The sequence below is a fragment of the Oncorhynchus tshawytscha genome, linkage group LG30, assembly GCF_018296145.1.
Source record: "Oncorhynchus tshawytscha isolate Ot180627B linkage group LG30, Otsh_v2.0, whole genome shotgun sequence".
Lineage (NCBI taxonomy): Eukaryota > Metazoa > Chordata > Actinopteri > Salmoniformes > Salmonidae > Oncorhynchus > Oncorhynchus tshawytscha.
The window spans coordinates 10860769-10888086 of NC_056458.1; the positions used below are offsets into that span (position 1 = coordinate 10860769).

Sequence of the window (27318 nt, forward strand, 5' to 3'; positions counted from 1 at the left end):
CTTCATGACCTTATCCAAATCTGTCACAGGACACTTGCATCAACATTATTCTGGAACATTATAAAACATATTGTAAAAAATTACTTTTAGGCATGCATGCTTCATGTCTCACCTCAGACTCTCCCGCATCATTAAGAGTGATTATACTTTCTCCCAAACACTCAACTTGACTCCTCTTAAGTGTAAGATCAGCAGGCAGCGTGCTGTCATTGTAAGATCTCACAAACTTGAAGTCACTGGTGCGTGAGCCCGTTGTCAGGTATGCGTCATAATTGTAAGAACTGCGCAGAGTTCCAGCTCCATCCACCTCTGCATAGTTGGGAGGGAAATACGCGCTGGGAATGGCGACTGCTCCATCAAAATTAATTCTAGGCTTTCTCCTGCGGCAGAACCTCACGGCCAGAATGAGAATAATGAATGTCAGGAAAAAGGTGGAGACAGAGACCAGACCAATGATCAAATAGGAAGTTAGTTTGGAACTATCCTCATAAGCCATGTCTTTCAGTTCTGGAACTTCAGCCAAGTTATCTGATATGAGTAAATATACATCACAGGTTGTAGAGAGAGAGGGCTGTCCGTTGTCTTTCACTGATATAACAAGGTTCTGCTTCATACTGTCAGATTCAGAAATGTCCCGCAGTGCCCGGATGTCTCCACTGTGGAGACCAATCATGAAAAGTCCCGGATCAGTTGATTTCACGATCTGATATGACAGCCAAGAGTTCTGTCCTGAGTCAGCATCCACAGCTATCACCTTGGAAACCAGGGACCCCGCCAGAGCAGCTTTGGGGACCATCTCAGTCATCAAGGAGTTCCCTGCTGGAGCAGGGTATAATATCTGGGGAGAGTTATCATTCTCATCTGTTATGAAGACATTCACTGTCACGTTACTGCTGAGTGGAGGAGAACCATTGTCTCTGGCTACAACGTGGACTTTGAAGCTCCTAAACTGCTCATAATCAAATGTTCTAACAGCATGGATCACCCCCGTGTCTCCGTTAATGGATAAAAATGAGGACACCGGAACACCATTGACATGACTGGGCAATAGAGAATAGACCACCGTGCCATTCTGTCTCCAGTCTGGGTCTCTGGCAGTAACAGAACACATAGAGGAGCCCGGCTTGTTATTTTCAGTCACATAGGAACTGTAGGATTGTTCTTCAAACGTAGGAGGATTGTCATTAACGTCTGATACAGATAAATGAATAGTCTTTGAGGACGATAAAGGTGGAGTCCCCTCGTCAGTGGCAGTAATAGTTATGTTATAATCTGATATTATCTCACGGTCTAATTCACTAGTTGTTACCAAAGAATAGTAGTTTTTGATTGAGGGGTTTAGTTTGAAAGGAACATTTTGTTGAATGGAGCAGCGGACCTGTCTATTTCCCTCTGAATCTTTATCCTGTACATTGATGATGCCCACCTCTGTTCCAGGTAACACGTCCTCAGGGATGGGATTTTTAAGAGATTTGATAAATATTATTGGTGCATTATCATTCACATCTTTAATATCAACAATTATGTTGACAAATGACGTCAACCCTGAATTGTCTTTCGCTTGAATACTTAATTCATATATTGACTCCTTTTCGTAATCCATAAATCCAGCTATGTTAATTTCACCCGTTTTGGGATTAAGGGAAAATAATTGATTCACTTCATCTGAGATGGAGCCAAATCCGTACGTCACATCTCCATTTGCCCCCTCGTCTGCATCTGTTGCCGTCACAGTAACCACTAATGACCCTATTGGAGAATTTTCAGGTACACTGACCTTATAGACATTCTGGCTAAACACTGGTTTATTATCGTTAGCATCCAACACAGTAACGTGTATAACTACACTACCAGATCTCTGTGGAGTCCCACCGTCAACGGCAGTAAGTAATAATGATACCTCCTGTTGTCGTTCTCGATCTAGTTCCGTCTCTAACACTAACTCGCCATACTTCCCCCCACCGGGAATGGTATGAACCGCCAAACTAAAATGGTCGTTCCTTTGTATTGTGTAGCTTTGAACGGAATTCTGTCCTATATCTGCATCATGAGCCTGGTTAACCGCAAACCGAGCCCCTTTCATAGCTGACTCTGTGATATCCAACTTTATCACATCTTCTTGGAATTGTGGAGCATTATCATTAATATCTTGTACCTGCAGAATTATGTTATGTAATTCTAAGGGATTCTCCAGAACCATCTCATATTTTAGGTTGCATGAAATCCTCCTACCGCAAAGCTGTTCCCGGTCTATTATTTCAGCAACGATCAAATCACCAGTATTCAGATCGATTTCACAATGACGTTTGCTGCTACCATCAGCATCTAAGCGAGCTTTTCGATGCATGATTCGTTTTGCATCCAGCCCCAGATCCTTGGCTATATTTCCGATCACAGATCCGCGTTTCAGCTCCTCCGGAACAGAATAGGTCACGTCTCCATAGCTGGTACGCAGTAGGAAAATAAACAAAGTCAGGCAGAACATCAAGGCAGAGAATCCTTTGCATTCCATTTTCAGCTAATAAAACGTATTCCCGATGCAATGGTGTGGTAAATTATAGCGCTATCCAACCAAACGAACGTTCATAACGACTGAAAGCGAAATCCACTAGTCAATAAAATGTTAAGCAAGCGACTTTCCTTACTCTGAATATATGAGGTCTCCTCCCTGTATATGACACAAATGGGTGGAGAGAAAGACTTACAAGTTATTGCTGGTGAATAGCGACACTCCGTGTAGCTTCACAAAAACTGCAGGAAAGTATGTTGAAGTCCACAACCAACTGTATGAAGGAAAGGCTGCCACTCACCCGAAAACAAAAACATAATTGGGTAAATTATGTCATCAAATTATGTAATCATGTCAAAAAATACCTTTCTAAATTCACGTTTGTGAAAACAGAAATTTCAACGAACCTCTTGCTGTTCCAGCTGAGTCCAACTGATTCAACAACATTTCATCGAATGAAATACTGTTTAGCCTGATAAACAACGTAAAGTAACCGTAACCTTCAAAATATAAAGTCCACAATGTATTTCCAAATGTCATTGCTGGAAAAATATATATACACTCAAAACTAACTAATTTTATCAAATATATCTCACGCCCTCCACTTGTTGCAATTTTAGTTTGTCGTGTGGAGACAGACTGAATGCCGAAAGGGGTGCTGTCCATGGTTCTGAAATTGGCCTACGTGTGTTGTAGGCTACTGGGTCACATTGAAATCGGATGATGGTTGATAATAACATATTCTCAGAATACTAGTGACAAAATGGCACTGAATGAAATGAGTGAGAAGCCGTTTTGAAGAACAAATAGTAAACACGTGTGTAATAAGATTAGCCTAAAGCTGAGAATAACGATAAAGCCTTGTAAGTAGTATGAATAGACTACATGAAGAAACACTTAAAACTATGAAAAGAGCACAATGCGATCAACAGGAAACCGATAGTTAAACAGCTTCATGAGATATATCCACGTGGTTAGTTGTACAGATACATGAGATATATGCACATGGTTAGTTATACAGCTTCTTATATGCACAATTGGATCAAAAGCATTTCAGTTTTTCACAAGCTATGAAATCTCACCTCACACTCCCCCACGGTGTTGAACGTGATAATGTTTTCTCCAAAAGGTTCATTTAGGTTCTTCCTCAGTGTCTGGTCAGCAGGCAGCGTGCTGTCATTGTAAGATCTGACAAACTTGAAGTCACTGGTGCGTGAGCCCGTTGTCATGCATGCATCATAATTGTAAGAACTACGGAGAGTTCCAGCTCCATCCACCTCTGCATAATTGGGAGGGAAATACGTGCTGGGAATGGCGACTGCTCCATCAAACAACATTCTAGGCTTTCTACTGCGGCAGAACCTCATGGCCAGGATGAGAATAATGAAAGTCAGGAAAAAGGTGGAGACAGAGACTAGACCAATGATCAAATAGGAAGTTAGTTTGGAACTATCCTCATAAGTCATGTCTTTCAGTTCTGGAACTTCAGCCAAGTTATCTGATATGAGTAAATATACATCACAGGTTGTAGAGAGAGAGGGCTGTCCGTTATCTTTCACTGATATAACAAGGTTCTGCTTCATACTGTCAGATTCAGAAATGTCCCGCTGTGCCCTGATCTCTCCACTGTGGAGACCAATCGTGAAAAGTCCCGGATCAGTCGATTTCACGATGTGATATGAAAGCCAAGCATTCTGTCCAGAGTCAGCATCCACAGCTATCACCTTGGAAACCAGGGACCCCACCAGAGCAGCTTTGGGGACCATCTCAGTCATCAATGAGTTCCCTGCTGGAGCAGGGTATAATATCTGGGGAGAGTTATCATTCTCATCTGTTATGAAGATATTCACTGTCACGTTACTGCTGAGTGAAGGAGAACCATTGTCTCTGGCTACAACGTGGACTTTGAAGCTCCTAAACTGCTCATAATCAAATGCTCTCACTGCATGAATCACCCCCGTGTCTCCGTTAATGGATAAATATGAAGACACCAGAAAACCTTTGACCTCGCTGTGCAATAGAGAATAGACCACTGTGCCGTTCTGTCTCCAGTCTGGGTCTCTGGCAGTAACAGAACACATAGAGGAACCAGGTTTGTTATTTTCAGTCATGTAGGCGCTGTAGGATTGTTCTTCAAACACAGGTGGGTTGTCATTCACGTCTGATACAGATAAATTAATGATCTTTGATGAGGATAAAGGTGGAGACCCCTCGTCAGTGGCAGTGATAGTTATGTTATAATCTGATATTATCTCTCGGTCTAGTTCACTAGTTGTTACCAGAGAATAGTAGTTTTTGATAGAAGGGTTCAGTTTGAAAGGAACATTTTGTTGAATGGAGACGCGGACCTGTCTATTTCCCTCAGAGTCTTTATCCTGTACATTGATGATGCCCACCTCTGTACCAAGGAAAACATTCTCAGGGATGGGATTGCTAAGTGATTTGATATATATTACTGGTGCATTGTCATTCATATCTGTAATTTCTATGACCACGTTGGCAAACGATGTCAAACCTGAGCCGTCTTTGGCTTGAATACTCAATTCATATATCGACTCTTTTTCGAAATCCACCTGTCCTGCTATTCTGATGTCTCCAGTTTTGGGGTCAAGAGAAAACAAGTAATTCAATTCATTAGAGATAGGACCGAATTCATACATCACGTCCCCATTTTGTCCCTCGTCAGCATCTGTGGCGGTTACAGTAACTATTACAGTGCCAAAGGGAGAATTTTCGGGCAAACTGACCTTAAAAAGGTTCTGGCTAAACACTGGAATGTTGTCATTAGCATCCAACACGGTGACGTGTATAACTACAGTACCAGATCTCTGTGGAGTCCCACCGTCAACAGCAGTAAGTAACAATGTCACATCCTGCTCCTTTTCTCGATCCAGTTCTTTCTCTAATACTAACTCGCCATATTTTACCCCACCAGGATTGGTATGAACAGCCAACCCAAAATGGCTGTTCCTTTGTAGTGTGTAGCTTTGAACAGCGTTCAGTCCTATATCTGCATCATGAGCCTGATTAACCACAAATCGGGCGCCTTTATCAGCCGATTCTCTGATCTCAAACGTAATGCGATCGTTCGCGAATTGTGGTGAATTGTCATTAATATCTTGTATCTGAAGAACGACGCGGTGTAATTCTAAAGGATTCTCGAGCACCATTTCATATTTTAATACACACGAAACCCTTCTGCCACAGAGCTGCTCCCTGTCCATTCTCTCAGCAACAATCAGGTCGCCAGTGCTCAGGTTAATGTCACAATACAGTGTGTTGCTACCATCCATTTCGAGGCGAGCTTTACGAACGTACAGTCCTTTTGGATCCAGGACCAGATCCTTGGCTATATTCCCGATCACAGATCCGCGTTTCAACTCTTCCGGAAAATAATAGGTCACGTCTCCATAGCTGGTGCGCAGCAGGAAAAGAAACAAAGCCAGGAAGAAATTCGAGGCCGAGGACGAGAATCCCTTATATTCCATTTTCAAAAAACAAAGGTTATTCCAATATTATGCTGGGGTCAAGTACAAACTATTTGAAAGAGTGAAACGATAAAAGCAACTTAGTCAACAGGCCTGTCTTACGTTCGTCCAAGGGATGTGATCTTTCGCTAACCTGCACTGTTATAAAATGAGTCTCTCCCTTTGCTTATGCAGCGGTAATGGGTTGGGAAATATATCTAATTGCTTTAGCTGGTGAATAGCGACACGTGGAGTACTTTTCCATAACTGCAATCTCAAGTAGGCCTATAAAAAACAGAGAATAACACTATACTGAGTGTTTCCAAATTCAGGATTTTTTTGTTTTGTTTTAGTAGGCATAAACAACGATATAAATACATACGGGAAATATCTCGGAAATAAGCATACTTTCACATCAGCTGCCGATAGTTGATTCTCAAACTAAAAAAAACTAAAAACCCAAATAACTTATCCAATGTCAAAACACTTGATTCACTTCTCAGACAAAATGCACACACACGAAATGCGCACACACAAAATGCAACACCTTATCACTATCCCTCATTTTACTCACAACCCAACTTCAAATCCCACAAATCAGTGCTTCAATGCAGTGGCGCTGTCCACACATCACCGTGCTGAAACGTGTTTCCTAGGCTAATAGAGCAAACAAATGTAGACTGCAGTCTAACTGTGAAAGACAATTAGGACACAATATTGATCTCTGACAGGTAGACATTGTTGAAGTGAACGAATTTCCAAGCATACTAAAATAGTATGCTAATCAAATGGTGAAGGAAAATGCTAGCAAAAAACGAACGTACTTAATACTTATAACGAGTCATTCAATAGTCTTTCGAACTCAAACCCAAAACAAAGAATAGATACTGTTACTCCAAAATACGAGTATTTCACTATATCAGCTGTAGGATTAATGCCAATACTAAAACAATCAGTATATACGATGTTGTGTCAAGAAGAACAAACGATACAGGTTCAAATCAAAACAAAAAAGTTGAAGTCGAAAGTTTACATAAACCTTAGCCAAATACATTTGAACTCAGTTTTTCACAATTCAATCCTAGTAGAAATTCCCCTTAGGTCATTTAGGATCACCACTTTATTTTAAGAATGTGAAATGTCAGAATAATTGTAGAGAGAATGATTTATTTCAGCATGGATTTATTTAATCACATTCCCAATGCGACAGAAGTTTACATACACTAAATTAGCCAAATATAGATATTTTGGTGGCATTGCCTTTAAATTGTTTAACTTGGCTCAACGTTTTGGGTAGCCTTCCACAAGCTTCCCACAATAAGTTGGGTGTATTTTGGCCCATTCCTCCTGACAGAGCTGGTGTAACTGAGTCAGGTTTGTAGGCCTTCTTGCTCGCACACGCTTTTTCAGTTCTGCCCACACATTTTCTATAGGATTGAGGTCAGGGCTTTGTGATGGCCACTCCAATACCTTGACTTTGTGGTCCTTAAGCCATTTTGCCACAACGTTGGAAGTATGTTGGGGTCATTGTCCATTTTGAATACCCATTTGCGACCAAGCTTTAACTTCCTGACTGATGTCTTGAGATGTTGCTTCAATATATCCACATAATTTTCCTCCCTCATGATGCCATCTATTTTGTGAAGTGCACCAGTCGCTCCTGCAGCAAAGCACCCACTCAACATGATGCTGCCACCCCCGTGCTTCACGGTTGGGATGGTGTTCTTCGTCTTGCAAACCTCCCACTTTTTCTTCCCAACATAACGATGGTCATTATGGCAAAATAGTTCTATTTTTGTTTCATCAGACCAGAGGACATTTCTCCAAAATCCACAATCTTTGTCCCCATGTGCAGTTGCAAACTGTAGTCTGGCTTTTTTATGACAGTTTTGGAGCAGTGGCTTCTTCCTTGCTGAATGGCCTTTCAGGCTATGTCGATATAGGACTTGTTTTACTGTGAATATAGATATTTTTGTGCCTGTTTCCTCCAGCATCTTCATAAGGTCCTTTGCTGTTGTTCTGGGATTGATTTGCACAAATCTGTAGGTGACAGAACGCATCTCCTTCCTGAGCGGTATGATGGCTGCGTGGTCCCGTGGTGTTTTTACTTGCGTACTATTGTTTGTAAAGATGAACATTGTACCTTCAGGCTTTTGGAAGTTACTCCCAAGGGTGAACCAGACTTGTGGAGGCTGATTTCTTTTTATTCTCCTATGATGTCAAATAAAGAGGCACTGAGTTTGAAGGTAGGCCTTGAAATACAGCCACAGGGACACCTCCAATTGACTCAAATTAAGTCAAGTAGCCTATCAGAAGCAATGACAATGACATCATTTTCTGGAATTTCCCAATCTCTTTAAAGACACAGTCAACTTAGTGTATGTAAACCTCCGACTTCAACTGTAAGACTGTATGATGTTATCAAAAGGTGGACTTCGAAAACTCTTTATGTAGACTTTTTAAGGCATTTCTGTATGCAGGCTTCATTTCTCACATCAGACTGCCCCGCGTCCTTAAGAGTGACTATACTTTCTCCCAAACACTCAATTTGACACATCTTCACTGTACGATCAGCAGGACACGTACTGTCATTGTAAGATCGCACAAACTTGAAGTCACTGGTGCGTGAGCCCGTTGTCAGGTATGCGTCATAATTGTAAGAACTACGCAGAGTTCCAGCTCCATCCACCTCTGCATAGTTGGGAGGGAAATATACGCTGGGAATGGTGACTGCTCCATCAAACAACATTCTAGGCTTTCTACTGCGGCAGAACCTCACGGCCAGGATGAGAATAATGAAAGTCAGGAAAAAGGTGGAGACAGAGACCAGACCAATAATCAAATAGGAAGTTAGTTTGGAACTATCCTCATAAGTCATGTCTTTCAGTTCTGGATCTTCAACCAAGTTAATTGATGTGAGTAAATAAACATCACAGGAGAGAGAGAGAGAGGGCTGTCCGTTATCTTTCACTGATATAACAAAGTTCTGCTTCAAACTGTCAGATTCGGCCAGACAGATTACCAGGACGTGTACTTTGAGCATGTGCAAGTGTCTTCACTGACATTTTCAACCTCTCCCTGACCGAGTCTGTAATACCTACATGTTTCAAGGAGCCCACCACAGTCCCTGTGCCCAAGAAAGAAAAGGTAACTTGCCTAAATTACTACCACTCTGTAGCACTCACGTCAGTCGCCAAAAAGTGCTTTGAAAGGCTGGTCATGGCTCACATCAACACCATCATCCTGGAAACCCTAGACCCGATCCAATTGGCATACCGCCCCAACAGATCCACAGATAACGCAATCTCAATCGCACTCCACACTGCCCTTTCCCACCTGGACAAAAGGAACACCTATGTGAAATTGCTGTTCATTGACTACAGCTCAGCGCTAAACCCCATAGTGTCCACAAAGCTCATCACTAAAAGCTAAGGACCTTGGGACCAAATACCTCCCTCTGCAACTGGATCCTGGACTTCCTGACGGTCGCCCCCGGGTGGTAGGGGTAGGAAAAAACACATTTGCCATGCTGATCCTCAACACAGGGGCCCCTCAGGCGTGCGTGCTTAGTCCCCTCCCACACTCCCTGTTCACCCACGACTGCATGACCAAGCACGACTCCAACACCATCATTAAGTTTACTTATGACACAAAAGTGGTAGGCCTGATCACTGACAACAAAGAGCCTATAGGGAGGAGGTCAGAGACCTGGCAGTGTAGTGACAGGACAACAACCTCTCCCTCAACGTGAGCAAGACAAAGGAGCTGATCATGGACTACAGGAAAAGGAGGGCCACCCCCATTTACATCGACAGGGCTGAAGTGGAATGGGTCGAGAGTTTCAAGTTCCTTGATGTCCACAACACCAACAAAGTATCATTGTCCAAACATCCCAATGAAGAGGGCACGACAACACATTTTCTCCCTCAGGGGGCTGAAAGGATTTGGCATGGGTCCCCAGATCCTCAAAAAGTTCCACAGCTGCACCATCGAGAGCATCCTGACCAGTTGCATCACTGTCTGGTATCGGCATCCGACCGTAAGGCATTACAGAGGGTAGTGCGTAAGGCCCAGTACATCACTGGGGCCAAGATTCCTGCCATCCAGGACCTATAAACTAGGCGGTGTCAGAAGAAGATCCCCAAAAAGTGTAAAAGATTCCCGTCACCCAAGTCATAGACTGTTCTCTCTGCTACCGCACTGCAAGCAGTACGGGATCGCCAAGTCTAAGTCCAAAAGGCTGCTTAACAGCTTCTACCCCTAACCCATAAGTCTGGTGAACATTTAATTAAATGACCACCCAGACTATTTAAAACAATGTATGCACGTCATCTGAGATGGAGACAAATCTCTATGTCACCTCTTCACTTGCCCCATCATCTCCATCTGTTGCCGTCACAGTAACCACTCACAAACCTATTGGAGAATTTTCAGGTACACTGACTTTATAGACATTCTGGCTAAACACTAGTTTATTATCGTTAGCATCCAACACAGAAACGTGTATAACTACAGTACCAGATCTCTGTGGAGTCCCACCATCAACTGCAGTAAGTAACAATGTCACCTTGTGCTCTTCTTCTCTATCCAGCTCTTTCCCTAAAACTAAGATGAAATGCTCTTTATTTTGTATCATGTAGCTTTGAACTGCATTCAGTCCTATATCTGCATCATGAGCCTGGTTAACCGCAAACCAGGCCCCTTTCATCCTTAAGAGTCTATTGACGCACCCATCAAAACGTGTACATTTAAGATAGAGATATCTGCATGGGCTGCGTCAATCCCCCGGATCTGCCCATATGCTGGCCGAGCTACAGCAGTGTTTGTCAGACCATGAGACATCCCAGAAATCAATATTCTTACGGAAACATTTGTAGCGTCCGAATGGTTATGACCACTCTAAGGAAAGATGAGACTCTCACGTACACGAAGGTCTTCTCTGATTTGCTATATGACACCCACAAGGGTCACTGGACTCGTCTGAAGATAACACACACAGATTAATTGAAGTATGGAGATAGTTTTGTGCCAACAAAAAAGGGGGTTAAATATTTAGTTTTTAATGCATTACCAGAGTGTGCAAACCTGCCATCAAGGCAAAGGGTGGCAACTTTGAAGAATCTCAAATAAATCTCAAATATAAAATACATTTAGATTTTTATAACAGTTTTTTGCTTACTACATGATTCCATATGTGTTATTTCACAGTTGATGTCTTCACTATTGTTCTATAGTAAAAATAGTACAAATATAGAAAACCCCTTGAAAGAGTAGGTGTGTCCTAACTTGTGACTAGTACTGTATAACTCTGGACTTCGACATTGCTCGTCCTAATATTTCTTAATTACATTATTTTACTTTTTAGATTTGTGTGTATTGTTGTGTATTGTTTAATACTATTGCACTGTTGGAGTTAGGAACACAAGCATTTCGCTACAACCACAATATCATCTGCTAAATATGTGTATGAGACCAATAAGATTTGATTTGATTTGAAGAAGTATGAATTCTCTGACTTTTGTGGAGGCCACATTGTGGTATATTCTGTATGGTCACTGCAGACTGTGGATTGACTATAAATCGGCTTTAAGCCAGCAGGGTTTGGCACATAGAACTGAACCAACAGACTACAATGAATTTCTCAATAATTCTCTACCTTAGTTGAAGTCGCTGAATGAAGCTGTTCTTGTGCTTGCTAAGTGATCAAAATGTAAAAGGTCAAATGTACGGTTGCAAGGCATGCTGGGTATTATTCTAATGAGCTCTGCCCCCCAAAAAGACAAACTCTTTGACCAAACTAAATTTGGTCAAATGATTTCTACATTAAATAATCTGATTCACATCAAGTTCCACCGAGTTAAGTAAATTCCACAAGAGACAATTCTATTCTGCCATAAAACATTCATTGATTGTGTTGAAATATGAAGGGGAGAAAAAAAAAACATTTCTGTAGCTTTTTTCAGTAGGAAAATAAAAAAACTAAGGCATAACATCGAGGCAGAGAATTCTTTGTTTTCCATTTTCAGTTAATAAAACATATTCCCGATGTAAAGGTGTGGAAAATTACAGCGCTATTCAAGCAAATAAACGTTCGTAACCAGTGAAAGCAAAATCTACTAGCCTATAAAATGTTAAGCAAGTGACTTCTCTACACTGAACATATGAGGTCTCCTTCCTGTAAATTACACAAATGGGGGGAGAGAAAGACTCTGTGTAGTTTGTAGAAAATCATGTTGAAAGGACACCCCCAAAAAGAAGTTGCCACCACTATTTCTACAGAATTTCCTGTCCTAGGGAGGAAATACACGATTAGGTTCCACCTCTTAAGAATGACGAAGGCTACTTATACATATTCATGAATTGGTTGTGGGAAGTTCCACGTGGAGTTGAGAAACATCAACAAATAGGGTAGCTAGCTAGCATGCTAACCTTATTTAGCTAGCTAGCAATACTATATATACAAAAGTATGTGGACACCCCTTCAAATGAATGGATTTGGCTATTTCAGCCACACCTTTGCTGACAGGTGTATGAAATCGAGCACACAGGCACGCAATCTTGACAGACAAACATTGTCAGTAGATTGGCCTCACTGAAGAGCGTAGTGACTTTCAACGTGAGATGCCACCTTTCCAACAACTCAGTTCCTAAAATGTCTGCCCTGCTAGAGTTGCTCTTGTCAACTATGAGTGCTGTTATTGTGAAGTGGAAAATTCTAGGAGCAACAACAGCTCAGCCGCGAAGTGGTAGGCCACAAAAGCTCACAAAACGGGACCACTGAATGCTGAAGTGCTAAAAATCGTCTGTCCTCAGTTGCAACACTCACGACCGAGTTCCAAACTGCCTCTGAAAGCAACTTCAGCACAATAACTGTTCGTCGGGAGCTTCATGAAATGGGTTTCCATGACCGAGCAGCTGTACACAAACCTAAGATCACCATGCATAATCAAATCAAATCAATTTATATAGCCCTTCTTACATCAGCTGACATTTCAAAGTGCTGTACAGAAACCCAGCCTAAAACCCCAAACAGCAAGCAATGCAGGTGTAGAAGCACGGTGGCTAGGGAAAACTCCCTAGAAAGGCCAAAACCTAGGAAGAAACCTAGAGAGGAACCAGGCTATGAGGGGTGGCCAGTCCTCTTCTGGCTGTGCCGGGTGGAGATTATAACAGATCATGGCCAAGATGTTCAAATGTTCATAAATGACCAGCATGGTCAAATAATAATAATCACAGTAGTTGTTGAGGGTGCAGCAAGTCAGCACCTCAGGAGTAAATGTCAGTTGGATTTTCATAGCCGATCATTAAGAGTATCTCTACCACTCCTACTGTCTGGGACAGGTAGCACGTCCGGTGAACAGTTCAGGGTTCCATAGCCGCAGGCAGAACAGCTGAAACTGGAGCAGCAGCACGGCCAGGTGGACTGAGGACAGCAAGTCTGGATTGGGGACAGCAATAATGCCAAGCGTCGGCTGGAGTGGTGTAAAGTTTGCCACCTCCGGAGCAGTGGAAACGCCTTCTCTGGAGTGATGAATCACACTTCCCTATCTGGCAGTCCGACGGACAAATCTGGGTTTGGCGGATGCCAGGAGCGCTACCTGCCCCAATACATAGTGTCAACTGTAAAGTTTGGTGGAGTAGGAATGATGTTCTAGCGCTGTTTTTCATGGATCAGGCTAGGCCACTTAGTTCTACTGATAGGAAATCTTAAGACTACAGCATACAATGACATTCTAGACGATTCTGTGCTTCCAACTTTGTGGCAACAGTTTGGGGAAGGGCCTTTCCTGTTTCAGCATGACAATGTCTCCGTGAACAAAGCGAGGTCCATACAGAAATGATTTGTCGAGATCGGTGTGGAAGAACTTGACTGGCCTACACAGAGCCCTGACTACAACCCCGACCTCATGAATTGGAACGGCGACTGCGAGCCAGGCCGAATCTCCCAACATCAGTGCCCGACCTCACTAATGCTCTTGTGGCTGAATGGAAGCAAGTCCCTGCAGCAATGTTCCAACATATAGTGGAAAGCCTTCCCAGAGGAGTGGAGGCTGTTATGGCAGCAAAGGGGGTACCAACTCCATATTAATGCTTTTGGAATGAGATGATCGACAAGCATGTGTCCACATACTTTTGGTCATGTAGTATCTTGCTAACTTTATCTAGCTAGCTAATATTATCCGTTGTCTTTTTTTTTTTACTACTCAATATTCAAAATATTATCCAGCTGGCTCTATTAACGGTTCTGGAGCTGGATTTGTCATATGGATTGATTTAGGGAAAACTAAACCACAGGCCCATATCTGAGTTCACCATCTATTGTTATCTCCAAGGTTTTGGCATCTTCCATAAAATCTGCCATAGTTAGAAAGAATAATAGGCAGCAGGTAGCCTAGCGATTATGAGTGTTGGGCAGGTAACCAATGGTTACTGATGGTTCGAATCCCTGAGCTGACTAGGTGAAAAATCTGTTGATGTGCCCTTGAGCAAGTCACTTAACCCTAATTGCTCCTGTAAGTTGCTACGATAGTTACACAGGTTCATAGAGTAGGCTATGCACATGGTTAGTTGTACAGCTTCATGAGATATATGCACATGGTAAGTTGTACAGCTTCATATATGCACATGGTTAGTTGTACAGCTTCATATATGCAGATGGTTAGTTGTACAGCTTCACATATGCACATGGTTAGTTGTACAGCTTCACATATGCACATGGTTAGTTGTACAGCTTCACATATGCACATGGTTAGTTATACAGATTCATATTTGTACATGGTAAGTTATACAGCTTCAAATAGGCACAACCGAATTAAAAGCATTTCAGTTATTCACAACCTATGAAATCTCACCTCACACTCCCCCACGGTGTTGAACGTGATAATGTTTTCTCCAAAAGGTTCATTTAGATTCTTCTTCAGTGTCTGGTCAGCAGGCAGGGTGCTGTCATTGTAAGATCTGACAAACTTGAAGTCACTGGTGCGTGAGCCCGTTGTCAGGTATGCATCATAGTTATAAGAACTGCCCAGAGTTCCAGCTCCATCCACCTCTGCATAGTTGGGAGGGAAATACGCGCTGGGAATGGCGACTGCTCCATCAAACAACATTCTGGGCTTTCTACTGCGGCAGAACCTCACGGCCAGGATGAGAATAATGAAAGTCAGGAAAAATGTGGAAACAGAGACCAGTGCGATGATCAAATAGGAAGTTAGTTTGGAACTATCTTCATAAGTCATGTCTTTCAGTTCTGGAACTTCAGCCAAGTTATCTGATATGAGTAAATATACATCACAAGTTGTAGACAGAGAGGGCTGTCCGTTATCTTTCACTGATATAACAAGGTTTTGCTTCATAGTGTCAGATTCAGAAATGTCCCGCTGTGCCCTGATCTCTCCACTGTGGAGAGCAATAGTGAAAAGTCCCGGATCAGTCGATTTCACGATGTGATATGAAAGCCACGCGTTCTGTCCAGAGTCAGCATCCACAGCTATCACCTTGGAAACCAGGGACCCCGCCAGAGCAGCTTTGGGGACCATCTCAGTCATCAAGGAGTTCCCTGCCGGAGCAGGGTATAATATCTGGGGAGAGTTATCATTCTCATCTGTTATGAAGATACTCACTGTCACGTTACTGCTGAGTGGAGGAGAACCATTGTCTCTGGCTACAACGTGGACCTTGAAGCTCCTAAACTGCTCATAATCAAATGATTTTACAGTATGGATCACCCCCGTGTCTCCGTTAATGGATAAAAATGAGGACACCGGAACACCGTTGACCTCACTGGGCAATAGAGAATAGACCACTGTGCCGTTCTGTCTCCAGTCTGGGTCTATGGCAGTAACAGAACACATAGAGGAGCCAGGCTTGTTATTTTCAGTCACATAGGCGTTGTAGTATTGTTCTTCAAACACAGGTGGATTGTCATTCACGTCTGACACAGATAAACGAATAGTCTTTGAGGAGGATAAAGGCGGAGTCCCCTCGTCGGTGGCAGTGATAGTTATGTTGTAATCTGATATTATCTCACGGTCGAGTTCACTCGTTGTTACCAGAGAATAATAGTTTTTGATTGAGGGATTTAATTTGAATGGAACATTTTGTTGAATGGAGCATCGGACCTGTCTATTCCCCCCAGAGTCTTTATCCTGTACGTTAATGATGCCCACCTCTATTCCAGGTAACACATTCTCGGCAATTGGATTGGTCAGGGTTTTTATTAATATCACTGGTGCGTTATCGTTTACGTCAGTAATATCTATCAGTACTTTTGTGTATGACACCAAACCTGCACCATCTTTGGCGAGGACACGCAACTCATAAATGGGCTGCTCCTCATAATCTATCGGTCCAGACAGATTTATAACCCCAGTTTTACTATCGAGTTGAAACAAATTCATCAACTCATCAGAAATTCGACCTAGATCATATGTTACCTCGCCATTTGGTCCCTCGTCTACATCAGTTGCGCGGACTGTAGCTACTTCGGTACCCAACGGAGAATTTTCTAGTACATTGACCTTATACACGTCCTGGCTAAATACTGGAATATTGTCGTTAGCATCCAACACAGTGACGTGTATAACTACAGTACCAGATCTCTGTGGAGTCCCACCATCAACAGCAGTAAGTAACAATGTCACCTCCTGCTCTTGTTCTCGGTCCAGCTCTTTCTCTAACACTAACTCACCGTATTTTCCTCCATCTCGATTAGTATGAACATTCAAGACAAAATGGTCATTCCTTTGTAAAGAGTAGCTTTGAACTGCATTCTGACCTATATCTGCATCGTGGGCCTCATTAATGGGGAAACGTTCACCTCTATCAGCTGATTCCGTTATTTCCAATTTGATAACATCATCTGCAAACTGTGGTGAATTATCGTTCACATCCTGAATCTGAAGAGATATGCGATGCAATTCTAAAGGACTTTCAAGAACCATTTCATATTTGAGCCCACATGAAATCCTCGGACCGCAAAGCTGTTCCCTATCAATTCTTTCAGCGACAACAAGATCTCCAGAATTCAGGTCAATATCACAGAAGTGTTTAGTTCCATCCTCTTCTAAACGAGCTTTTCGAGCCGACAGTCTCTTAATATCCAACCCAAGATCCTTGGCTATATTTCCGACCACAGATCCGCGTTTCATCTCCTCTGGAATAGAATAGGTCATGTCGCCATTGCTGATGCGTATCAGGGATAGAACAAAAGCCAGAAGGAGGACAAAAGCTGAAACTGTAAATCCAATGTAGCCCATTTTCGATGTACAAACGAAAATATTCCAATTACAAGGTGAAAAAGAGAATTATGCAATGTAGGCTACTACAAATATTGGCTAAGATAAATTACCCAACTGAAGAAATTAGGTCCTTTGGCCGACTGCTCCTCAGTGATAATGGCGCCGTAGGTTGTATCCGCCCTCTGAGTAATAAATTAGCGGGTTGAGAAGTGTAGGCTGCCTAACTTTTCTTAGCTGGTGAACAGCGACATCCTGAGTCATTAAAAAAACAGCACACAATAGTTTTCTATCTTGTTATTATATATTCCTACAAATATGATGTAGCCAATGACCAGTTAAATAATAAATAGTTATAAAGAAATATGTTTAAAGTAATACTTGTGTGATGTATGAACTCCTGTTCATGAATCAGAACAGTCAATAAGGTAAAAAAAAACATTGAGTTAACACTAGTCGCAACTTTCTCCTTTAAGACAATTTAATGCAGGGATTCCACTAGCTATCAACGTGTCCTCACTCAAAAAACCAACATGTGTTATTGTTCCTGTCTTCATTTCAGTTTGGCAGGATTTAAACTGATGTTAAAGTGAAGAAAAAAAGTTTCGTCGCTGTCCACGTGCCTGGTGCTGAAACGTTGGTGATGTTAAGTGTTTCTGAATTATCAATGGGGATGTTTCAGAACGCGACAACGCAATAGGCTTAAATCTCAATCTACTCCAAAATATTTATTGTGAAATGAGAAATCAGAAAAATGAATACTAAAGTACCTATATGTCCATGTCAAGTTCTTATTTTTAAACGGATTCCATTTAAAAACTCAACATTGTCCTCCATTCAGTGACTCTAAAACCGGGTAAGAAAATACGCTTAACCTACTGCATGTCAGAATTACTTTGGGCGAATACAACAACCAGACTTCCATAAAGAGGAATAACAATTGCAGTGCCTGTTAAACATATGAATCAGGATGCCATAGACAAACTGTTTAAGCTTCTACCTAAATGATACTACTATCGAAAAAGAAATTCTGAACCTATATGGTGATGTAAAAAGACACATTTGTATTTTACCAGGATGTCCCACTCAGTAAAAAGTGCAACCGCTTTCCAATGAGTAATACATCGAGTGGTCTTACCTCAAGGTACCAAAACGGAGAATTTTCAGGCAAAATTACCTTGTAAACATCCTGGCTAAATACTGGGATATTATCGTTAGCATCCAACACATTAACGTGTATAACTACAGTACCAGATCTCTGTGGAGCCCCACCGTCAACCGCAGTAAGTAATAATGTCACCTCATGTTGTTGTTCTCGATCTAATTCTTTCTCTAAATAACAAATCACCGTATTTTCCTCTGTCTCGATTGGTATGAACATTCAACAAAAATAATCATTCCTTTGTAAATAAATGCTTTGAACGGCATTCTGACCTATATCTGAATCGTGGGCTTCATTAATGGGAAAGTGAGCACCTTTGACCGACGACTCCATCATTTCCAGTTTAATAACATCATCTGCAAACTGGGGTTAATTGTCCATCACATCTTGAATCTGAAAAGATCTGCGATACAATTCTAAAGGTTCTCCAGAACAGTTTCATATGGATAAAATCCTCCCACTGCAAAGCTGCTACCTGTCTATTAATTCAGTGACAATAAGCTCTCCCGAATTCAAAGTTGTATCCTCCTCCAAGGGATATTTTAGAGCCGAAAGTCTCTTAACATCCAACCTCAGATCCTTGGCTATATTTCCGATTACAGATCCGCGTTTCACCTGCTCTGGTATAGAATAGCTCACGTCTCCTTTGCGGATGTGTATGAAGAAAAGGCAGAAAGAAAGACGAAAAGCAAATGCAAAAAACGTAAAGCCTTTGTAGACCATATTTAATGTCTAATAGCAATTAAGGCCAATTGTCCACAATCAATAGCCAAACGGAAGTAAGATTACAATGTCTAACCGCTTTTCAGTGAGAAATGGTAATGCGACGCGCTGTATGGAGCCTACACCCCCGTAGTAGGTGGAGGTATATAGTTAACTGTACTTAGCTGGTGGAAAGCGACATCATGAGTCTATCAGAAAAACAGCATGCTCGTAGGCTAATATTGTTTTCCGTGTGTCCTTCTTAGAATGTATCATATTCTCCAAACGCAGACGACTTTCCTAAAACATGAAAGATATAGGCTTCAAATCAGTGGTAACCTCATCGTGACATGATCATGAGAAGACATGGATGAGGTACGCTATTAGGAGAAACGTACACAATATGCCTAAATAGTCACACAATAAGCCATTAGTAGACTAGTTGCAACATGTATTTTTCCTGGATAATAAAAAATGTCAACCATCATGAAAACTGTCGATTTAACTATGGATGTTACGTTAGTCATCAAAATAACGGTAATTCTTTCGCACTCTATCTTTGAGTTTTCGACAGTTAGACTTCAGTAAACTAAAACAGTCACCTCGGTGTCCACTGGTCTGGTGCTGAAATGTAGGCGACCTCAAGAAAAACGGTAACAATGGGGATTTTAAATACACATCGTAACAATTTATATTCACGTTTCAAAAGACATTAAAAACACTTCCCAGGTCAATTAAAACGATTGTATTATAAAATGCCTGATTCCTTTTCAAAAGGAGACTAAACCATGTTTTCCTATCTCCATCAAGCTTTGTTGTCAACTCCATTAGAACATCTGTGAAGAAAACATCACAGGCATACTCAACTAAAAGCAACCGAAACTGCGTTGCTTGTTTTAATTATAGGAAACCAAAGCACAAACAAACAAGGAGCAAACTGCTTCCATCAAGTCAAACCCTTAGTGAATTACTCCTCACAGAGAAGAGAAGAAACAGCGAGCACCTTCAAAACTCAACCAATCAAACAAAACAATGAGTGGATAAATTCCACATTGTACCCTACTAAGATGTTATCATCTAAAACGAGTATAGACCTACTGTTTCTATAGGATGGCAGAAGCCATTAAGGCCCAGAATGTATTTTCATCATGCATAACCCATTCTCCCACAACGAAACAGCTCACATACAAACGGTGGTATCTCAGATGAGTGAGGGCTTACCTCATTAGCCTCTCCTGCAGTGTTGAGCGTGGTGATACTCCCTTCTAATAATGTATCTGGACATCTTGTTAGTGTCTGATCAGCAGGCAGGGTGCTGTCATTGTAAGATCTGACAAACTTGAAGTCACTGGTGCGTGAACCCGTTGTCAGGTATGCATCATAATTATAAGAACTACGGAGAGTTCCAGCTCCATCCACCTCTGCATAGTTGGGAGGGAGATATGCGCTGGGAATGGCGACTGCTCCATCAAACAACATTCTAGGCTTTCTACTGCGGCAGAACCTCACTGCCAGGATGAGAATAATGAATGTCAGGAAAAAGGTGGAAACAGAGACCAGACCAATGACCAAATATGAAGTTAGTTTGGAACTATCCTCATAAGCCATGTCTTTCGGTTCTGGAACTTCAGCCAAGTTATCTGATATGAGCAAATATACATCACAGGTTGTAGAGAGAGAGGGCTGTCCGTTATCTTTCACTAATATAACAAGGTTCTGCTTCATACTGTCAGATTCAGAAATGTCCCGCTGTGCCCTGATCTCTCCGCTGTGGAGACCAACAGTGAAAAGTCCCGGATCAGTCGATTTCACGAAGAGATATGAAAGCCACGCGTTTTGTCCAGAGTCGGCATCCACAGCTATTACCTTGGAAACCAGGGACCCCGCCAGAGTAGCTTTGGGGACCATCTCAGTCATCAAGGAGTTCCCTGCTGGAGCAGGGTATAATATCTGGGGAGAATTATCATTCTCATCTGTTATGAAGACACTCACAGTCACGTTACTGCTGAGTGGAGGAGAACCATTGTCCCTGGCTACAACGTGGACTTTGAAGCTCCTAAACTGTTCATAATCAAATGTTCTCACAGCATGGATCACTCCCGTGTCTCCGTTAATGGATAAAAATGAGGACACCGGAACACCATTGACACCACTAGGCAATAGAGAATAGACCACAGTGCCGTTCTGTCGCCAGTCTGGGTCTCTGGCAGTAACAGAACACATAGAGGAGCCAGGCGTGTTATTTTCAGTCACATAGGCGCTGTAGGATTGTTCTTCAAACACAGGTGGATTGTCATTCACGTCTGACACAGACAAATGAATAGTCATTGAGGAGGATAAAGGTGGAGACCCCTCGTCAGTGGCAGTGATAGTTATGTTATAATCTGATATTATCTCACGGTCTAGTTCACTCGTTATTATTAGAGAATAGTAGTTTTTGATAGAAGGTTTCAGTTTGAAAGGAACATTTTGTTGAATGGAGCAGCGGACCTGTCTATTTCCCTGTGAATCTTCATCTTGTACATTTATGATCCCCACCTCTGTTCCAGGTAACACATTCTCGGGGATGGGATTGTTAAAGGATTTGATCAATATCACCGGTGCGTTGTCATTTAGGTCAGCGATTTCTATCATTACTTTTGCATTGCCAGCTAAACCAGACCCATCCTTAGCCTGGACACGTACTTCGTATTCTGTATTTTCTTCATAATCTATGGGACCCTGCACTTTAATCTCGCCGGTCTTTTTGTCGATGGAAAACAGTTTAGCTGCTTTATCGGAAATACGATTGAACTCATATGATACTTCTCCATTTGCTCCTTCGTCTTCATCACTAGCACTAACTGCAACTACAACAGTCCCTGTTGGAGAATTTTCAGGCAAACGGACTTTATACACTGTCTGGCTAAACGCTGGTTTATTATCGTTAGCATCCAACACAATGACGTGTATAACTACAGTACCAGATCTCTGCGGAGTCCCACCATCAACAGCAGTAAGTAACAACGTCACCTCTTGTTGTTGTTCTCGATCCAGCTCTTTTTCTAACACTAACTCGCCATATTTTCCTCCATCTGAGCTCGTTTGAACGTCCAAAATAAAATAGGCATTCCTCTCCAGTGAATAGCTTTGTATACCATTTAATCCTATGTCAGAGTCATGAGGTTCATCCAAGGGGTATCGTGCGCCTTTGTCAGCAGATTCCCGAATTTCTAGATCAATACGTGCATTGGGAAACCGTGGTGAATTGTCATTTATATCTTGTATTTGTACAGTTATGCGATGTAATTCAAGAGGTTTTTCCAGCACAAGCTCGTATTTTAAAGAACAAGTAACCTTCAGTCCACACAGCTCCTCCCTGTCTATTGTTTCAGCCACAATTAAATCTCCGGTATTCACATTAATGTCACAGTAACGTTGACGACTGCCATCCATATCCAAACGAGCTTTACGACCTGAAAGTCTCTTAGGATCCAGCCCCAGATCCTTAGCTAGATTTCCGATCACAGATCCGTGTTTCACCTCCTCTGGAATAGAATAGCTCAAGTCTCCATTGCTGATGCGCACCAGGCAATGACAAAAAGCCAGGCGGAACAATAAGGTAAAAACCGAAGATCCTGTGTACCCCATTCTGGATGATCAAAACCAATTGTCAACATTAGAGTTCAAAACTAGTCGAACTGATACGGTATTGTAAGTGTACAATATTAGGCTCTCAAAGGGAATAGCAAAACGAATGTTATCCAACTGCTCTTCGTTAGAAGTGATGCAATATAGCCTATTACTCTTTTGAATAATCCAATGGTGGGTGGAGAAGAGTCTGTAATTCTATTTATGGTAAACAGCGACATCCTGAGTTCTTACAGAGTACAGCAGTCACAATACAAACAGTTCTACGTCATTTATCATCTTGGCCAGTATCCCCCCTTTGATTGTATTTCGAAAGTTTCATGCAGCTTAGCAAGAGAAGAGAGGAAAACCAAGAGCTGTGAGAAATCAACTCGTTATGTAATCATAAATGAGAAGATATGAAAAGTAAATTCAATATTTCCATACTTTTGCCACTGTCTGACTAATTATGTATTAGCGAATAACAAAAATAAATAAATAGATAAGCCAAATCAACGGTCCACATCGAATTAAACGATGACTAATCCGTATTATTAATCAAAATAGCAATTATGTGTCCACTATCCTCTAAGGGAGTGGTTACCAACCGGTCGATCGCGATCCACTTGTCGATCTCCAAGGCATTTCTAGTCGATGCCAAACATTTCTGTAAAAAACCCAACCATATTCCTCTTTTTTTTTAGTCTCGGGCTGTTGGTGGTAGGTGCAGCCAATTCATCTGCCCTGCGCTCCGGGTAGGCAAACTGTTGCCATTTCATGTGTCTGAAGGTACAAACTATGTCATTCCGGTGGGCCTGGAGAGGAAATCAAGTGCATTATGCCTCCGATGGTCAATAAGATTGCTAAAATGACCGAGTCTGCAGTAACATAGCAAGCATCAAAGAAAGCTACGGCAAAATTGATACTGTGAGATTTCTAAACGTTTAAAACCATGACTAGAGAGAGACTGTCAACGAATACTGCAAAAAACTGCTGTTTTTATGAGTGAGTTCATGTTTAAGTTTAAGTGTTGAGAGACGGACCCTTAGTCTGCTGCTCTCCCTCCGCTGAGACTGACCATCAGATGCAAGCACCATCAGCCCAGTAAAACAAAAAGTCAATTATTTAAATGTATGTTCACTCAGCTGTGCCTCACAAGTAATACAACAATGGATATATTACCGGTGTGATCATATAACCTACTTCAAATTGAAATATATATATTTTTAAATGGCCCTAACAACAATGCATTGGCAGGTAAATTCAAGCAAAGCCAGTATACTGTGTTAATATATTGGGTCTATATCTAACTGCACAAACCTCATTAGTACAGAACTGTTTTTAATTGGCTAATGTTACAAAGGCTTACATTTATTTAGTCATGTTAATAAAAAAATCAGAGCTGTAGATCTCAGCATTTTGACTCACAACGTGATCTTGACTCAGAAAAGGCAGGTGACCACTGCTCTAACGTAAAAGGATGGTTACGTCGCTGTCCACTAACCACGTGCTGAAATGTGGAAACGTAGCCAATATACTTTTTAAGAAATGTAGTAGGCAATGAGGATACTGCGGGAAGGAAAATGTAAACAAACTCCGTGATTGGGGTAGCATCCCGAACTTTATACACACCAACAACGAAATTGAAAGAATATCCCTTGTGAAAAGGCATTAAAAAGTGAATATTGATGTATTTACATAACCCTTCATAATCAAGAGGATAAAGAAGAATTTAAGGAAAAGACCACTAACACACTAGGAAAGATATTCTGATATCATCCGAATCGTTTGCACACAAACAAAAGGGGTTTCACCTCTTAGTTCTATCTTACCTCAATAGACTCCCCTGCAGTGTTGAGTGTGATGAAACTTCCTTCTAATAACTTCGTTGGGCTTCTCTTCAGTGTCTGATCAGCAGGCAGCGTGCTGTCATTGTAAGATCTGACAAACTTGAAGTCACTGGTGCGTGAGCCGGTTGTCAGGTATGCGTCATAGTTATAAGAACTACGGAGAGTTCCAGCTGCATCCACCTCTGCATAGTTGGGAGGGAAATACGCGCTGGGAATGGCGACTGCTCCATCAAACAACATTCTAGGCTTTCCACTACGGCAGAACCTCACGGCCAGGATGAGAATAATGAACGTCAGAAAAAAGGTGGAGACAGAGACCAGTGCGATGATCAAATAGGAAGTAAGTTTGGAACTATCTTCATAAGCCATGTCTTTCAGTTCTGGAACTTCAGCCAAGTTATCTGATATGAGTAAATATACATCACAAGTTGTAGACAGAGAGGGCTGTCCGTTATCTTTCACTGATATAACAAGGTTTTGCTTCATAGTGTCAGATTCAGAAATGTCCCGCTGTGCCCTGATCTCTCCACTGTGGAGAGCAATAGTGAAAAGTCCCGGATCAGTCGATTTCACGATGTGATATGAAAGCCATGCGTTCTGTCCAGAGTCAGCATCCACAGCTATCACCTTGGAAACCAGGGACCCCACCAGAGCAGCTTTGGGGACCATCTCAGTCATTAAGGAGTTCCCTGCTGGAGCAGGGTATAATATCTGGGGGGAGTTATCATTCTCATCTGTTATGAAGACACTCACAGTCACGTTACTGCTGAGTGGAGGAGAACCATTGTCTCTGGCTACAACGTGGACCTTGAAGCTCCTAAACTGTTCATAATCAAATGATTTTACAGTATGGATCACCCCCGTGTCTCCGTTAATGGATAAAAATGAGGACACCGGAACACCGTTGACATCACTGGGCAATAGAGAATAGACCACTGTGCCGTTCTGTCTCCAATCTGGGTCTATGGCAGTAACAGAACACATAGAGGAGCCAGGCTTGTTATTTTCAGTCACATAGGCGTTGTAGTATTGTTCTTCAAACACAGGTGGATTGTCATTCACGTCTGACACAGATAAATGAATAGTCTTTGAGGAGGATAAAGGCGGAGTCCCCTCGTCGCTGGCAGTGATAGTTATGTTATAATCTGATATTATCTCACGGTCGAGTTCACTCGTTGTTACCAGAGAATAATAGTTTTTGATTGAGGGATTTAATTTGAATGGAACATTTTGTTGAATGGAGCATCGGACCTGTCTATTCCCCCCAGAGTCTTTATCCTGTACGTTAATGATGCCCACCTCTCTGCCAGGTAACACATTCTCAGGAATTGGATTGGCTAGAGTTTTTATTAATATCACTGGTGCGTTGTCGTTTACGTCAGTAATATCTATCAGTACTTTTGTGTATGACACCAAACCTGCACCATCTTTGGCGAGGACGCGCAACTCATAAATGGGCTGCTCCTCATAATCTATCGGTCCAGACAGATTTATAACCCCAGTTTTACTATCGAGTTTAAACAAATTATTCAACTCCTCAGAAACTCGACCTAGATCATATGTTACCTCGCCATTTGCCCCCTCGTCTACATCAGTTGCGCGGACTGTAGCTACTACGGTACCCAACGGAGAATTTTCTGGTAGACTGACCTTATACACGTCCTGGCTAAATACTGGAATATTGTCGTTAGCATCCAACACAGTGACGTGTATAACTACAGTACCAGATCTCTGTGGAGTCCCACCGTCAACCGCAGTAAGTAACAACGTCACCTCATGCTTTTGTTCTCGGTCCAGCTCTTTCTCTAACACTAACTCGCCGTATTTTTCCCCATCTCGATTAGTATGAACATTCAAGACAAAATGGTCATTCCTTTGCAAAGAGTAGCTTTGAACTGCATTCTGACCTATATCTGCATCGTGGGCCTCATTAATGGGGAAACGTTCACCTTTATGAGCTGATTCCCTTATTTCCAATTTAATAACATCATCTGCAAACTGTGGTGAATTATCGTTCACATCCTGAATCTGAAGAGATATGCGATGCAATTCTAAAGGACTTTCAAGAACCATTTCATATTTGAGCCCACATGAAATCCTCGGACCGCAAAGCTGTTCCCTATCAATTCTTTCAGCGACAACAAGATCTCCCGAATTCAGGTCAATATCACAGAAGTGTTTAGTTCCATCCTCTTCTAAACGAGCTTTTCGAGCCGACAGTCTCTTAATATCCAACCCAAGATCCTTGGCTATATTTCCGACCACAGATCCGCGTTTCAACTCCTCTGGAATAGAATAGGTCATGTCGCCATTGCTGATGCGTATCAGAAATAGAACAAAAGCCAGATGGAGGACAAAAGCTGAAACTGTAAATCCAATGTAGCCCATTTTCGATGTAAAAAACGAAAATATTCCAATTACAAGGTGAAAAAGAGAATTATGCAATGTAGGCCACTACAAATATTGGCTAAGATAAATTACCCAACTGAAGAAATTGGTCCTTTGGCCGACTGCTGCTCAGTGGTAATGGCGCGATAGAGTGTACCCGCCCTTTGAGTAATCTATTAGCGGGTTGAGAAGTGTAGGCTGCCTAACTTTTCTTAGCTGGTGAACAGCGACATCCTGAGTCATTAAAAAAACAGCACACAATAGTTTTCTATCTTGTTATTATATATTACTACAAATATGATGTAGCCAATGACCAGTTAAATAATAAATAGTTATAAAGAAATATGTATAAAGTAATACTTGTGTGATGTATGAACTCCTGTTCATGAATCAGAAC

The 27318-nt window shown here is 41.8% G+C and overlaps 2 protein-coding genes across 22 annotated transcripts in view; both read right to left on the bottom strand.

The window, feature by feature from the left end:
* LOC112243017 (protocadherin gamma-C5-like) overlaps positions 1–27318 on the bottom strand; it is a 140372-nt gene that overhangs the window by 91958 nt on the left and 21096 nt on the right. For 3 of the 21 annotated variants that reach the window (XM_042309459.1, XM_042309447.1, XM_042309428.1), the window contains exon 1: positions 24516–27072. The exons of 9 other annotated variants lie outside the window; for them this stretch is intronic. In XM_042309459.1, coding sequence (XP_042165393.1) covers positions 24516–26921 — 2406 coding nt within the window. In that variant the 5' untranslated portion in view covers positions 26922–27072. Of the gene's footprint in view, positions 1–112; positions 2637–3591; positions 6136–20295; positions 22853–24515; positions 27073–27318 lie in introns of those variants that run through there. 9 more of the 21 variants (XM_042309453.1, XM_042309421.1, XM_042309462.1 and 6 more) reach the window with 7 other exon arrangements.
* LOC112230680 (protocadherin beta-16-like) lies at positions 14612–17385 on the bottom strand. Its single transcript, XM_024396935.2, has one exon. It carries the CDS (start codon positions 17229–17231, stop codon positions 14808–14810), a length of 2424 nt encoding a protein of 807 aa, XP_024252703.2. The 5' UTR covers positions 17232–17385; the 3' UTR covers positions 14612–14807.

Excerpts from the sequence above, each read along its gene's own strand:
- LOC112230680 (XM_024396935.2), bottom strand. The coding sequence starts at position 17,231 with ATGGGCTACATTGGATTTACAGTTTCAGCTTTTGTCCTCCTTCTGGCT.